General features: G+C 39.0%; 2 protein-coding genes and 1 long non-coding RNA gene across 13 annotated transcripts in view; 2 read left to right on the forward strand and 1 right to left on the reverse strand.

Moving 5' to 3' along the window:
* The window catches only part of MYH10 (myosin heavy chain 10), a 90,778-nt gene extending 87,701 nt beyond the window's left edge, over positions 1–3,077 (forward strand). For all 6 annotated transcript variants that reach the window (XM_081939612.1, XM_081939614.1, XM_081939613.1 and 3 more), the window contains 2 exons: positions 691–863; positions 1,633–3,077. In XM_081939612.1, coding sequence (XP_081795738.1) covers positions 691–863; positions 1,633–1,777 — 318 coding nt within the window. In that variant the 3' untranslated portion in view covers positions 1,778–3,077. The remainder of the gene's footprint in view (positions 1–690; positions 864–1,632) is intronic.
* A 5,296-nt stretch (positions 3,078–8,373) lies between these two features.
* Positions 8,374–16,113, reverse strand: part of NDEL1 (nudE neurodevelopment protein 1 like 1) — a 29,323-nt gene continuing 21,583 nt past the window's right edge. For 3 of the 6 annotated variants that reach the window (XM_081940122.1, XM_081940123.1, XM_081940121.1), the window contains exons 9-10: positions 13,924–14,053; positions 8,374–9,502 (exon numbers count right to left, since the gene is read on the reverse strand). In XM_081940122.1, the coding sequence (XP_081796248.1) occupies positions 13,957–14,053 (97 nt within the window). In that variant the 3' untranslated portion in view covers positions 8,374–9,502; positions 13,924–13,956. Of the gene's footprint in view, positions 9,503–12,865; positions 12,891–13,923; positions 14,054–16,113 lie in introns of all 6 variants that reach the window. The other 3 variants (XM_081940125.1, XM_081940124.1, XR_014174251.1) reach the window with 2 other exon arrangements.
* On the forward strand, positions 9,517–10,338 carry LOC309385597. The gene is made up of 2 exons (XR_014174260.1): positions 9,517–10,246; positions 10,284–10,338. It is a non-coding gene; the product is annotated as an uncharacterized lncRNA (long non-coding RNA).

The raw sequence follows: 16,113 nt of genomic DNA on the forward strand, positions 1-16,113 counted from the left end.
CAGCTACTAAAAAAACCCTTTCATTTTGTGCTTGTTATGCAAAAAGAGATACTTAGTAAGTTGTTTAAAGCACCTTTCTTAGGCATGGCTAGAGGTCATCTGATCAATGGAAATGGCCTGATTCATTTGGATCTAACACAGGTCAGGAGTGAGAATTTGGAGGGGGGAAATGAAGCTCAGTTTGTTTGTGATATTGCATGGAAAAGTATACATGGCCATAACTTTTTGTTAGTTTGGTTCTTCAGAAATTTGCAGGAAAGTTAATGTCAAAAACCAGGCAGTCAAGTTTAATAGAAGCAAGAGTCTTGTTAGTCAGTTTTATGAAAAGCAAGGGAGCCAGGTTGACACTGAATGTGTTTCCATCTGGCTATGAGTGGACGTTACAACTAAGCCTATTAGCAATGAAATATATCAAGTTGCATAGATGATGCAGAACAGTTTCGGGATACGCAGATCCTCCCAAACATTAAGTGGAGGTAACTTTTCCTGCCATTACTAAATGAGCAGCTCATGGCATCAGGATAGTCATTTTAACTGGACAAATTCCCTAAAAAGTCCTGTGAATATGACATGAAGATTACAAATCAAAAAGTTCCTACTCTTAAGGAGTTCGGGCCACTGATAATACGTGGAAGGTTGTTCAGTGTTTCGTTAATCCCTTTTTTGGGGGGGGGGGGTAATCTTCTCTAGATGGAGAAAGCTAATGCCAGGATGAAGCAGCTCAAGCGCCAGCTAGAAGAAGCAGAGGAGGAAGCCACACGTGCTAATGCATCACGTCGTAAACTTCAGCGTGAATTAGATGATGCTACAGAAGCCAGTGAAGGCCTTAGCCGAGAGGTCAGCACTCTGAAGAACAGACTAAGGTGAGTTATGGGAAAGAAAGAGCAGAGGAGTTTGGGTATATACCACTATGTAACTTCAGGAAAAGATCAATCTGAAATGAATGGCAGTAAAAGACTAGGTTAATCCTCATTTCCAGTTGCTGCCCTCTCTCGATACTTTGTCCTCATGGTCTGTGACTTAAAATGTAATGCTATTAGTAAACCGGGAGTGTCATGCTTCCAAAGATTTGTTAATTGGCTTGTGCTGTTTTCATATGCTGGAAGTTGGCCGCTCATTAAGTGACATTACATTTTTAGAACTCCCATGTCCTCGGCTAATTATAAGCGCAGATGAAGAGGTTTGTAGCTCCATCTCCAGTGCAAATAATTGTTTGCCCTAGTGCTATACATTTATTTATTTATTTATCTGTCAAACATGTACAAGATAACAAGTATAGGTATGAACATAAAACATGAACAAAGGAAGTAAATGCAGATAAATGGGGACAGTAAGACAGGGATGTTAGGCACACTGCTGTGCTTATGCACGCCCCCTTTACCAACCTCTTTAGAACAGGGTGAGGTCCACGGTAGTCAGTTTGAGAGTGAATATTTGAGATTTATGCAGGATCACACTGTTGTGATTAAAAACAAAACCGGTTAAGGGAAGGGATTGCTTTGCGCTGATGGGAACTTAGTGTCTGATAAATTTTTACAGCAGTTCTTCGGAGCATTTCTCCTTTTTTTTTTAAAAAAAAAAGGGGGGGGGACACGTTGTGTTGCGACAGTCACTTACTGTGTCCTCTTGCAGGAGAGGAGGCCCCATCACCTTTTCTTCCAGCCGATCTGGAAGGCGCCAGCTGCACATTGAAGGAGCTTCACTGGAGCTTTCAGATGACGATGCAGAGAGTAAGGGGAGCGATATCAATGAACCTCAAGCTGCCCAAATTGAGTAGAGTGTCCCCGCTGTATTAAAACTGCCAACATTCCCGGAGTGTGACTTCTTTCCATATGTTTGAAAGAAGAACTTAACTGGCCACCAAATTGCTTCCGTGGCCTAGATCTGCCTTAGGCAAAACTGGCATAGCATTAGGTCATGTATTGCAGGTCAGTCAAAGCATTATTGCTGCCTGGCTTTGCCATATTGTAAACTGTTTTGGATATAGGTACCACTACTTATATGTATTAAAATATCTCTGTTCAGTGCTTTTTGTTTCAAGGTATCCATTGTAAAGCCATTTTTCTAAGGCACTGAGTGATAAGCGGGTCCAGCCTCTCTCCCAGGCGGAAACTTCTGGCAGCTGGCTATGCCTTTTTGCTATGCATGCATAGCTACCTAGCAGTGGCACTCCCTTCCTGTGGGTTTTCTCTTCCCTACTTATTTACAAGACCTTGTTCCTGTCATTTTTCTGGCTGACCCAAGGTCACCTAACTTTGAAAATGTCCCAAGGAGCTTTAGATCACATTATAACTAGCCAACTTCTTGTTCTACTTAATGAGCCTTTGCCCACCTTGGCAAACTGATGTCTTCCTGCTCAGGACATCATGAATAGTCGGTTGATCTGGATAGGATGCTGATGATTCTCTGTCTGAATCATACTTCCATACAAGTTGGATAGCCTCAGCATGGAAGTTGAATGAATTCTCCCAGAAGCAACTGTTTTCTTCCTGAAAGGCTGGGGATAGGAGTGCTAGCTGAAGTTCTTGCCAGCTTTCTTGGTGCCCATCAGTATATGTTTGCTAGAGGTAGCAAATGGACACTGCCTGTAAATGAACACACCAGTGGAGCTACCCTCGCCCCATTTTCAGCTTTCACTTGGGTGAAATGCATTTAGCTAGCGTCATTTTTGTCCTAGCTAAGAATTGACATTTACAGAAAGTGCCTTAGACACTGCAGCACTAAGACAATGTTTCCTATATAATTTGCCTATAACAATGATTCAGTGTATTGATTTTTTGACCATATCATGCTGCATCTCCTAGTACAAGTGGTATTATCAATCTCCCGTGATAAGAATGAATCAGTGTTAACTACAGAATCTTGAACTCTTGCCACATGCTTGAAACAATATTTCTCTTTGGTTAAAAGCTTTAACATATGTTACAAAGCTTTTGTTTTTGTGCATTTGGATATTTCTTATTCAAACTGGCTGTTGACCACCAGGCATCTGACTGCAAATACCTTGTTTCTTTGTATCCCCATATTTTTAGACAATGATTTTTTTGTAAAAACAATAAATTTATTCATTCTAGAGACTCATAAACGTTTGTTTGTTTTTTAAGAAAAATAAAAATGGCCTTAAACAATACCAAACACTCTTAACGTTTTTGTTTCATGCAAAACAGAAGGGACATCTTCTCTAAAGAGTAGGGAGCGAAGTGAATTTTAGTCAACATTGAATTTACCTCAAATCTGTTATTTTAATAATTCCATTCCTAAATGATTTGTTAACATTAGAAAAATGTGAATTCTCTTGTAAAGCAGCACACTGGGAGAGACAGTCATAAATGTACAGAAGAATACTGTAAAGCAGAGATACAAGCGACTGAAACATTACATACCGTATTTTTCAGCATATAAGACGCACCTTTCCCCCTCAAAATAGAGGCTGAAAAGCTGGGTGCATCTTATACATCGAATACAGCATTTTTTGCCTCCCGAAGCCCCACCCCCTTCACCAAAATGGCCGTGCATACCCTTATGGAGGCTTTCAGAAAGTTCCTGGGGGCTGGGGAGGACAGGAGCACTCTGCAAACCCCCTCCCCCCCCAAGGCTATTCATGACTTTTTTTAAAAAAACGGGCTTGTTTTCACGAAAAACGGGCCGTTTTGGGGAGGTTTGCAGAGTGCAAAACCTTTTTTTTCCTTTTGGAAAGCTCTTTGATTGATGAGAACTAAATTGATCAAGTGCTGTGCCAGCAGAAACAAAGTCTTAGGTGCTGCAGATTGTCAGCAATTTCCTTCTCCAGCACATGGATAAGTACACCTGGAAACATCTACCTACCTACCTACTGTATTTCTCTTTCTCTATCCCTCTACCTACCTACCTAACACTCTCCCGAACTACCTGCTGCATTTCTCTCTCTCCCTCTATCTACCTACCTACTTTTTTTTTAATTTGCCTCTTCAAAACCTTGGTGCATCTTACACTCCGGTGAGTCTTATACTCCAAAAAGTACAGTAATTTGAATATAGATACTCCTCGGGTTGCTATGATAAACTGGACTGGAATTTCCATTGTTAAGCAATGCGATCATAAACTGCAATATCATATGACCACATTACTTAGTGATGGCTATCCCGGCAGTCCCTGTCACCATTGCTAACCAAATCCCACTGGATGTTAGATGAGAACTCATTCCCGGTTTGGTCCATTCCATCTCCAAGCCTTGGTAAGGTAAGAAACTCTCTTGTTCAACCTCCACACACACCCCTTCCAATCCTCATCTCTGCTGTTATGGCAACCCTGCACTCAGTGAGCCCCATGCTCTGTTTGCCCTGCCACCCTCAGGTAACCTTTGCAGTCTTCCTGCTACTTGACAAGGCACATCCAGCCTAGCCCTTCAGAAAAGGTAGTTATGGGCATATCAACCTTCCTTTCTGATGCCTTGTCCAAATTGCATGCATCTTTCTTACGAGGTTGTGGAAGGCAGAGTGCAGAGCAATAGGCTTAAGTGGAATGCAAGGTTAGGGAAGCCCAGGGCTGGCAGAGGCAGTGGAATGCAGGATGGCCAAAAGGCCAGAGATCGGTGAGATCGGTGGGTGGGAGTTGAAGCACCCCATGGGCTGCCAAACTCCTGAATTGTGATCACTTTGGACACATTTTGTAAGATAGCAGCTGAGCAAATGAAAGCTTGCTGGCACTTGCTGGGGTGGCTGAGGCTTCCTTGGGCATGGCAGGCAGCTCCAGAATTGTGTAAGTAGGGTGCAGGGTGGTCAGAAGGGTATGGATGGGAGGGGAGATAGGTGGGTGAGCAGAGTTGGAAGCAATTCAGGACTGTATTCACTTATAATTGGTTAATGATGACCCAGAGGAGGGGGGAAGGGGTTGCATTGTAAATCGTGATCACAAGTCAAGGACTACCAGTGTAGGCAACCTTTGTTGATAGACATCAGCTATGTCAACTTCCCTTTGTTCATTAATTTCATTCCTATCACCTGCCTATCTGTAGGGCAGCACAGCACACTCTCTCCATCAGCATCTACATTAGCAAATTAGATGCATGGAATATCACTCAAGACCTAAGTGACATTAGATGGCAGCCTAATAGGACTGGATGCTTCTTCCAAAATAAATAGGGCAGGGCATATCATCTTGTCACAAGATTTAGAGTTTTCAAGAAATGATAGGATTCTCAGCACCCGAATTTTTGTTTTATGGGTAACATAAAAGAAAACGGTGTTGCTGAAAGAAATACTTAACCATATTATGCTAAAATTTTTGAACAATTAATCCCGTTCTGCCTTCCTGCACCTTTTCTGATAAATGGAAACTAAAACAATTGTATTATGGTGGTGCAATGGTTAGAATGCAGCATTGTAGGCTAATTCTGCTGACTGCCAGCAGTTCCGATTTTCACCAGCTCAAGGTTGACTCAGCCTTCCATCCTTCTGAGGTCGATAAAATAAGGACTGTTGGGGAAAGATTGTTGGGGAAAATATGCTGACTCTGTAAACCGCTTAGAGGGGGCTTTAAAAGCACTGTGAAGCAGTATATAAGTCTAAGTGCTATTGTGTATACCTTTCCAATATTTCAGTGTTATTCTCAAATTATTTCAATACTTGCATTATAGCTTAATTTTGTAACTATACTGTATAATTCTATTTCTTAAAAACCCTCTTCCCAACGTAAGCAAGGGCGTTAATTGAATTTGGCTGACAATTTCTCATATTGGCAGGGGCTTGTCTTACTCGATTTTCATCTAAAACATAATCCTTTGACACACTTCCTCCTGTATCTTGAACAGAGATGTGAACAGAGCAATGCCTCCGGTTCATATCAGTGAAAGTATACATGGGAAAATGCTGACTGCCATGGCTGGTTAAATCACTAATATCAATCATAGGAAGAATGAGTTCTAAGTGTCCCATTCCAGAGCAGGAGGCATGAATGGAACGCAATGATCTCTCCCTAAATGTCTGGACATTGTCTCGAGATCCATTACTGCCCCAAATCCCAGAATAGCTATAATTGCCCTGGAAATTTGGTTTAGCTTTTCTTGAACAGATATTCAAGATTTGGTAATACAGGCCATCTTGGTCCCCAGATTTGTCACCACTATTAACTATCCATTCACTCGCATGATTTTGAACATTGGAGAAAAGCACACTGGCAACAAGAGTCCTTGAAATATCAGGCCTTTCTACAGGCAAGGCTGGGGTGGAGGCCAGCAGTGAACAGGGGCATAGACAGATGACTTCTTTTGGCTCCATTCTTCAGGATTATGAGCAAACTACTTTCAAGCCATTTTGTATATGCTCTTGGGGACACGACTCACTTCCCAGTACATTGTAGTTTTAATTTATTACTCCGCTCTACCTCAAATGTTTCATCAATATTCTTACCTGCAAGCCTTGAGTTAGTGGAGTACAGAGTTAAAGGTGATCAGATCCCTACTTTATATCTTTCATTTCTAAACTAAATTGAACACAAGATAGACCTGCCTGCTGCCCAGTCCCATCCCTCCTGAGAATATGCCTGACTCAAGCTGAATATGCTTGAGAAAGAGTGCAGAGAAGAGCAACAAAGATGATCAGGGGACTGGAGACTAAAACATATGAAGAACGGTTGCAGGAACTGGGTATGTCTAGCTTAAGAGAAAGAAGGACTAGGGGAGACATGATAGCATTGTTCCAATATCTCAGGGGTTGCCACAAAGAAGAGGGAGTCAAACTATTCTCCAAGGCACCTGAGGGTAGAACAAGAAGCAATGGGTGGAAACTAATCAAGGAGAGAAGCAACTTAGAACTGAGGAGAAACTTCCTGACAGTTAGAACAATTAATCAGTGGAACAGCTTGCCTCCAGAAGTTGTGAATGCCCCAACACTGGAAGTCTTTAAGAAGATGTTGGATAGCCATTTGTCTGAAACGGTATAGGGTTTCCTGCCTAGGCAGGGGGTTGGACTAGAAGACCTCCAAGGTCCCTTCCAACTCTGCTATTGTATTGTATTGTATGCTCAGTGCTCAACCTACTTCAAATGCATATTGGAGAGGTGAAGGACTCGTGGTTTGTCTCCAAAGAAGAAATCACAGGAGTGTTTCAAACGCTATAATTAACACATACTATAGGGCAGGGGTGTCAAACTCATGTGGTCATGGTGGCATCATGTGACCTTATCAGGACTTTATTCCCCTTCACTAAACTGGGTGTAGGCATGGACAGCGTGTGACACATCTGCCCCGTGGGCTAGGAGTTTGACAGCCCTGCTATAGGGGAAAAGGTGAATTCTCCTGGGATTCACAACAGAAAATCACAAAGCTCCCTGTAGATAGTTAACTACAAAGCTGGCAGAAGCATGAATGGCAGAACCATGAATAAATACAAAACACAGAAGAGATAGGTTTGTCTCCCCTGATCTGGGCTTCAGCTAAATTGGATCACATAGAGTGCTGTTACACTGCCCCAACCTGGTCACAGTACTATGCTTTTCTGAAAGCTATTGCTTCAGTGACAAGGAAATATAGTTGGACTTACATGAAACACCTTTTTGATCACTAGAAGATGGACAGAACACACTCATTTTTTTAAGAAGGTGAAATAAAAGAATATCTACATATTCTCTAAATGATAAATCATATCTAAATGATTAAGATACAAGATACTTTACAGGTATGTACTACATTGTTTTCCTATTTCCACTTGTCCTACCTACCAGCTAAGTTTGCTACTAACATAAATAAGGGAGTTGAACCAAACTTAACCAAAGGTAACCAGAGACTGGTGGGAGGGATTTCCTTAAAATAACCTTTTCTCTTTTAAGATCCATGTTCCAGAAAGCAGAAAGGCAGTTCACATTAAGTCTTCATGAACAGAAAAGAAAAATTGAAACCCCAATGATTTTTATGGTGAATTTAAATCACTATTGGGTTTGAAGGTCATTAATGGGGAAAAGTTTTGGATTTTCTACTTAATACAGCAGGGTGGTATAAGTGCCAAAACTATGAAGCACACATTTTAGCTTTAAAATTGCAATTTACTAGATAAGGTAAGGATAATTAAGGTTTTCCCACCAACCAGTTTTTTTTCTCAACATGACAAGAGGCAGCTTTTTTCTGCCTATTCAACTGGCACAATCATGTCCGCATCGGTTTTGAACTTGCAGCCAGTCATATCTAGAGAAAACTTTTCATTTTTTATATTGTGAAGAGCATGTATGAACAAAAAAATATATGTGGATATCCAGTGCCCCACTGTTTGTAAACGTCATCAAGATGATGACACAAATTAGGTTTTTGTGTTACAATACAAAAGTTACAATACAGCAAAATTTCAAGAATCAAAATACTGGACCACAAACAAAGCAAAGGAGAAGCATCTTTTCTGAAAAGCAATTATGTCCACATTAAAAGATCTTTATTTTAGGACCATCTCTCTTGTGAAACCACAGGATGGCAGTCACCACATAAAGTTGACGTACTGTCCTAGGGGAAACATGCCTCAGAAGTCTTAATAAATAAAGTTAGAAAGCCCAAGTTATATACAAATATCTTAGGCAAATATGTTTACAAATCTATGTACAATAAAACAAATGTAAACAGTTAACGCAGCAAAGGGGACACAAGAAAGGGATGACAAAATTCAAGCTATGAGTAGCAATGTGCCCCTAGTCTTTCCTGGCTTTAATTCCTTTCTCCTTCCTTTGCTTTTGGGCAATTGTCACCAAGCAGCTAAAAGTCCAATCCACAGTTTTCTTGAAATAAAAATAGGGAAAGCCAACTTAGTAGGATAAAACTGACTGTGAAGGAATTGCTGAACTGAGGGTATGTCTCCATTTTAGAAAAGAACAACTTTGGCATAATCGCATAATGTATTATGCTCCATTGCCACATCTAAATATTCTCCATGACCCACGACCCAGATCTTTGGCAGGGTGCTGCTAGGTACAAAGATCCCCTCATAGAAACTTATTAAAAATTCATTCCAAATCCATCCACTGGTCAGAGAATTTCAAAAACTTCCCTTGAAAAATGAATTGATGTATGCAGAAAATAAAAGTGAGGGGGAGAGCAGGGGTCCTGTGTACAATGTGAAAGACATAGGATACCCAGGATCAAAGCAGTCCCTAGCTAGCCAACATACAAAACAGAGGTGGTGGAAAAAAGGAAGTGATTTGGGCAAGTGCAACTCCTGTAATCTCTGAGAGAGACATCAGTGGTGACCATTTTAAGAATGTCCACGATGGAAATAGAAGAAAATAGACTGTATTAACAAGGAGTGCTCTGTATGTGCTTGGTTTTCTGGGCAGTTTCTGCGTTCTGCAACACCCACTCAGCTCCAGCAGGGGGTGCCAACAGAAAACTATCACAAGCAGCTTTCTTCTTATTCCTTCAAGAACAAAACCCAAGTCCCATAGTAGCTTTGCAATCCATTCATACGCTCAGAGGGAGCATGCCAGGTGCAGATGATGGTCTGGATGCTCCTAGACCTGGTGGTGGGCCTTGGTCAAACCCGTTGACTGCCCTACAAGATAAATAAGAAAAAATGGTCAACAAGTAGCATTGACAAATTATACCTCCTCTCTAACAGGATTATGTTAGTCCTAAAATGACAGCAAAGAAAACTGATTAACTCCCAAAACTCAAGCAATAAAACCATCCACTTATAGTAAGTTCTCTATAGAGATAACTACAGTAAAGGATAGCACTCCACACAAATAAAAAGCCATTAAAAAAAACAATGTTAATATTTGGGGTTGCTTTATTGTGAACATGTGAGATACATAAACCCTTGGCTCATCAGGAAATACTGTTGACTGGTCATCCAGTCACAATCCAAATAGACTAACTTATTTTAGTATGGTTAGCAGCTTCCTTAGTAACCTTGGCCTCCTGTTAGCCAAACTAGCTTCTGTTTCCATTGCTTTGTCAAGATTCAATTTTGATAAAGATGACACAGAAACTTGACATAGTGACTGCTACATATCCCAAAGCTAGCCTACCTGTAAATGTGACATCCTCATTCTCCTCAATTCAGGCTGACAACATAAACAATTATTTTAAAAGACTAGCAGGATACTAAGATGCTCATAATCAACCCTTTACAAAGTTGTAGTAGATCAAAGCTATGACTGAAAGATTGCAGAGTACTGTAAGTAAAATGATTTACTCGATAGAAAAACTAGTTTGTATATATACAGTTGCAGCAAGCTATGCTAAGGAAGATGGATCGAGAATCTTTGAAAAAAAATTGTGGCATTATGAAAAAGTATTACATTCTCTAACCTTCATATATTTCAAACAAGTCAGCATAAACTGCCTTTTGTCTAATTTTTTATTCTCTTTTTTCAGAATGACTAATTTTTAAACTATATTTTCCAGAACAGACACAAAGATGTGAGATTTCAAAGTTCTAGCATGATTATATTACATAATTCCAGGATCCCAGTCTGACCTACTCCAAACAACTAATAGTTTGCACAATTCTTCTGTATCTGGTATTATTTTCAGGTTTGAGATTGTTTTCAAATCTTAAAATGCATTGCCCAACTATATAACAAAAATATAAACTTATCATTGAAATGAAATTCTAAATTCTGATGAAAAACATTTTCCAAGTAACATTACACTAACTGGACCCTACCTATTCTGATCAAGATTGCAGCTAAAAGCTATACCTCAAGTAAGGAAATTTATAAGGTATAGGATGGAGTAGAATCAAAACTGTTAGCCTAAATTGATCAGTTGTACAATTCATCAGCTCTAATTCACCAGCTATAAGTCATCAAATCTAGCAAGCATAATAATGACATCCAAGAGCAGCTGGGTTTTCCCAGAACAAGCTAAATGATAGTGATAAAAATGTTGGAGAATTTTTTTCCTATTCTGCTGGTACTCTAAAGCTACCCTGAGAAAAGTAAAAAGATCCATTCTTACTATTAAACAATGAGGAAACCACACTGTTAAGCAATACAAATTGTCAAGAACTGAAACACAAACAAAAAAAGAAAAGAACTGTAATAAAAAAACTGTAATTGAAAACACCTACCCAGCTACACTTGATACTGTAGATTCTATACCAATCAACTCATGGCAGGCAATAGTACTAATAGACTGCTAGTAACACAAGGTATAGTATCAGAAAGAAGACAGAACAAATGATCCGCCAGATCTCCCAATTTATTCAGTGGAAATTATGGTCACTTTGCGGAAAACTGAAAAGAAATCCTTATTAATTATTTTTTTCTAGAATGAATGAAGTGTTTTAAAAATTGATCTGGTCATCTCTTATACTCTTCTACTTCTACAATTTAGTAATCTATTAAAAATTGTGCTGCAAGCAGTTATATAACTCTCAAAAGTTTGTTTAGATGCCTGCAGATTAAAACAACAAACAAGCAAAGCATGCAAATATTTTGTTTTAGTTAAGTGCCTATTCAATTCCAACTTCTGCAATAATCAATTACAGGAGCTTCCCACAGTTACTTATGCCCTAGTTAACTTGCAGCTTGACTGTGGCAATTCTGTGTCTACATGGGGCTGCCCACTTGGAAGCTTCGACTGCTCCAGAATGCAGTGGTGTGGGCAGTGAAGGGCATGCCTCAGTATGCCCATATGCCACCCTTTCCACAAAGTGCACCATTATGCTTATGGGAGTGATTAAGCTGCTTTTATGACCTATAAAGCTCTCCAAAGGGCCTGTTTTATTTGAGGGACTGCCTGTCCTCTGTGGCTGATGAGAGCCGATAAGGTTGGTGAGATTCAGATCCCTTCAATTAAACAGTGTTACATATACGGGACCCAGGAAGCATGCCTTCGCTGTTGTAGAATCTGACCTCTGAACTGGAATTCTGCTGATGGCATTCTATACTGATGGCATTCCAGAACGCCTTAAAGACCTACTTGTTCTCCCAGGCTTTGGGTTAGAATGGCTGGGGCCCCGTCACATGTTTGTATGTGTGGAGGCTGTTGCCATTTGTTCTTTATTTTTCTTTGTACTTATCTTTTCTGTATTTATTTTATATATTCTGTTTAATTTTATTGCAACTTGCCCAGTGTTAGTCTGGGAGTTGGGTTGTGCTTAAATTGAATGAATAAATAAATGATAGTAACTATAAAATTCAATGCCACTATAAAATAATCATCTTATTCATGGTTGAGCCTTCAACTAACATTGTCGTTTGAAGACATTTTTGAATCAGCTTGTAAAAGTGATTATTCTTTGTGGTATGTTCACCAGTAACTTTTACCTCATGGTGCTGATTTTTTGGAATATTTCTTGGAATCACTGATGGTATAAAAGAGATGGTTTCAAATCACGAAATAAAATATTTTTTCATAAAATTCTTGGTATCTGTTTTAAATTGCATATTGCCTTATTTCATCAAGGGGCCAGAACAGAAACAAGCCTATATTTAAAAACTAATGAATCAGTAGTTCACTATACAGGTTATGATATATTTGTAACAATTATTGGAATTCTATATTAAATTTATATGACATTTGTCAAGCTTAAGCACTAATTTATATGATTATATGAACTGATAGGAAGCCCATTTTTCAAGTTTAAAATGTGTAAGAAGTATTTACTTTGCAACAGAATTTCCACTTTGCCTTTTGAAGGAGCAGATTTTTTATGCCTTTCAAATGTTTATATAATATACAGTTCAATCCAATATATACCATGTGTTCCATTCAAGTAACATGCATAGAAAGCATCAAGACAAAATTAGAACTTATTACTGAATCTCATATTAGAAAATTAAATTCAAAGAGAGGCTATTAGAGTAATAATGTCAATTCCAAATCCATTATGGACAATACACATAAACAATAATAATCTCCAAGCATAAAGGCAAACTCATCACACCAAACCAGGCACAATTACCCATGAAATATGTAGGGAATCTGACCTAAATATATGGGATAGAAAAATAGTTTAAAAGGTATACTTTTTTCCAAAACATGACTGAAAATTGGAAATGAATTTCATTTCATAAACACACAGATAGTTTTGATTTAGAACCCAGTTTTTCAGCCATAAAAGGAGTTGCTTTCCATATTCTAACACAGGATTGTTAGATTCTAACATGTTGTCCAGATTCAGGCATATTTATCATCTATGTCTGCCTTTATTTTGAGACAGAGAGATCTGACATTGTTCCTGGGATGTGTTTGAGCATGGTACTTCTCCAGTTTCTCATTTTCCTTCTTTCTGATGTTGCTGTCACACATAGCACCACTACATCTATCACCACTATTATCTTCTGCTTCCAATACTTGTCTATTACCACAATGTCTGATTAACTAGTACCTGCCCATCTGTCTGGATCTGGAAGTCCCACAGAATCTTAACACTCTTATTCTCCACACCATCTTGCATACACTATGCAGACATTCCTGTAAACAATGCCAACTAGTAGGTTGTGCCATTCAGGGTAAGCTGTTTTTGCCTGATTCTATGTACATTTATATATCCTTAGTTAATTCTGTGGAGAAGGCCTATTCAAATGAATTTTTAGCAACAGTTAAATGAAGTCATCAAGATAATTGTTTAGAATATTAAAAAATGGTACATTAATGCCAAACTAATAGAAGATAACAATTCTGCCTTGGGTTAAGACCAAAGAGAACACCCAATTTTACTTTTTTTTCACAAGGTCTAAAAACCAAGTTCATTGTGTCTCAGCTACCATCTATTAATTCAAACATGCACTTCAAACTCCTCCTCAATTTTCTTAGTTCCAAGCCTCAACAGCTCTGTCATCAACTTCAATAAACTTCCTATGCAAAACAGTGCATTCTGCTTGTAACTCTGACATCAGCTTAGTATACATCTTATCATGCTGAATTAGCTAACATGTAACTCTACAGAAAGCCAACAGAGAATTTAAAGCAAATAACACAATAGCAGCAAAGGCTGCAGTACAGCAATGAGCAAATTACCTCAGTCAGTCCCACCACCCAACTATAGGCCATTCATAAGGCGGCGGCAGCAGATTGGGTTGGGTCCATAAGCAAACGTGGCTGTTTCAGGATCCAGCGACAATTGGGGGCAGGGAGAACACTACAGGGGCTATAGAGAGAAAGAAAGAAAAGGAAGGAGGAGAAGAACGGGCATGCCTGAGCTCACTTTTCATGTTGTAAGGAGTTCAGCCCTAGGCAGTGATTATCATCCGTTCATACTTGGATGCTCAAATTTATGAACATGTTCTGGGTTGGGAGTGAAGGCAGCAGATAAGACAGGAAGTAGGTGGAAGCAGCACGACAGGAAGAGCTACACAACACACAATACCATGACATATCAACACTAACCAAAAGCAGAAGCAGTGCAAAGAAATGGCTGTTGATGCTTCTGGATCACTTAAATAACAAGATGTTTACAATACTTGTTGCTGCTGTTTTAACTTTAAATGTATTTAAGTAATCTCTGCTTACCATGTGAGGTTTGCACTATTGTTTGTAGGAGAACTGCAGTTATCGACTGCAATGTACCTTTATTTTTTACTCTAAATGAATGCTGACTATTGATAAGCACAACGTTCTTGTATGCTACATCAAGAGTGAATAAGAAAAGGGATTGATTACTGACAGACTGAAAGATGTTTAGTGGTTGCAGAAATGCATGCTCCAAGTTAAGGGAGACAGGTTTTCCAAAGGGCACAGAGTGAGATCTGGAAGAAGCCAGACTAATCAACATTGTAGAAAGCATAAGAGTAACAAAAATAAATAGATCTTTATGCAGAATGAAGGGAAAAGAAAAATGCTGCAGCAAGGAACAATATGAAATACATGTACTGTATGTTTTGAATGCTCCTGATAATTGCCCCTTGTATAATTTTGATGAAAAAAAAATCAATCCAGTAAACAGATTTTAGAAGTCATTGATAAGAGTGAGCTTTTCCTAGCTTATAATTCACTTATATTATGGTTCGGGGGCGGGGGGTGTTATTAATTTTGAGTTCAAAATTCAAGATTGGAAACTGTGCTACTTTGAATTGCTGGACTTGAATTGACTTTAACAGTAATCGTATGAATAAATCATTTCTATCCTGCCGATGTGCAAACAGCCAAGACATATCCTTGTTCTGCAAGTTGCACAGACATTTGGCTAGGCATAAAAGGAGCCTACAGAGACGTCTCTCCACATTCTTCCTTATAATATTTTGAGCAGCTCAATTTTCAATAGGGATTTATTATTCATCAGTCCTAGATAGCTATTCATGCCAAAGTTACTGCTTTTATAGAGTCTGGGAGTGACTATCTTTAAAAAGTACTTGCAATGTTCAGTATTTGCCAGTACCTGCAAAGGTTCAGGTTACACTCTTAAGTTTGCAGCAACTTCCTTGGCTGATTCTTAGTTTAGTCTTTGGTCAAATGTAAAGTACTTCTTTCAGTTTTAAATTCTAAATATTATTATCCCAAAACTTTAAGTAGCAACTTAGGTCTTTAAGATGTACTGAAACCCACAATTTGAAATACAGTTGTGAGGAATAGCATCAGTCTGAGTCATATTTGCAGTACCATCAAAACTGTGAAACTGCCTTGAAAAATAATGAAAGGACAATGGAATCTCTCATCCAATATGCATTTTTAATTCCTTCACTCGATCATTTGCTTGTTCTATTGCAGTATTTAACACTATTCCTAATCAGTATTTATAAGATATCTACAATGGGGCAAAAAAGTATTTAGTCAGCCACCAATTGTGCAAGTTCTCCCACTTAAAAAGATGAGAGAGGCCTGTAATTGGCATCATAGGTAGACCTCACCTATGAGAGACAAAATGAGAAAACAAATCCAGACAATCACATTGGCTGATTTGGAAAGAATTTATTTGCAAATTATGGTGGGAAATAAGTATTTGGTCACCTACAAACAAGCAAGATTTTTGGCTCTCACAGACCTGTACCTTCTTCTTTAAGAGGCTCCTCCGTCCTGCACTCATTACCTGTATCAATGGCACCTGTTTGAACTTGTTATCAGTATAAAATACACTTGTCCACAACCTCAGTCACACTCCAAACTCCACTATGGTGAAGACCAAAGAGCTGTCGAAGGACACCAGAAACAAAATTGTAGACCTGCACCAGGCTGGGAAGACTGAATCTGCAATAGGCAAGCAGCTTGGTGTGA

This window comes from Natrix helvetica (genome assembly GCF_964273705.1).
Source record: "Natrix helvetica genome assembly, chromosome: 1".
Classification (NCBI taxonomy): domain Eukaryota; kingdom Metazoa; phylum Chordata; class Lepidosauria; order Squamata; family Natricidae; genus Natrix; species Natrix helvetica.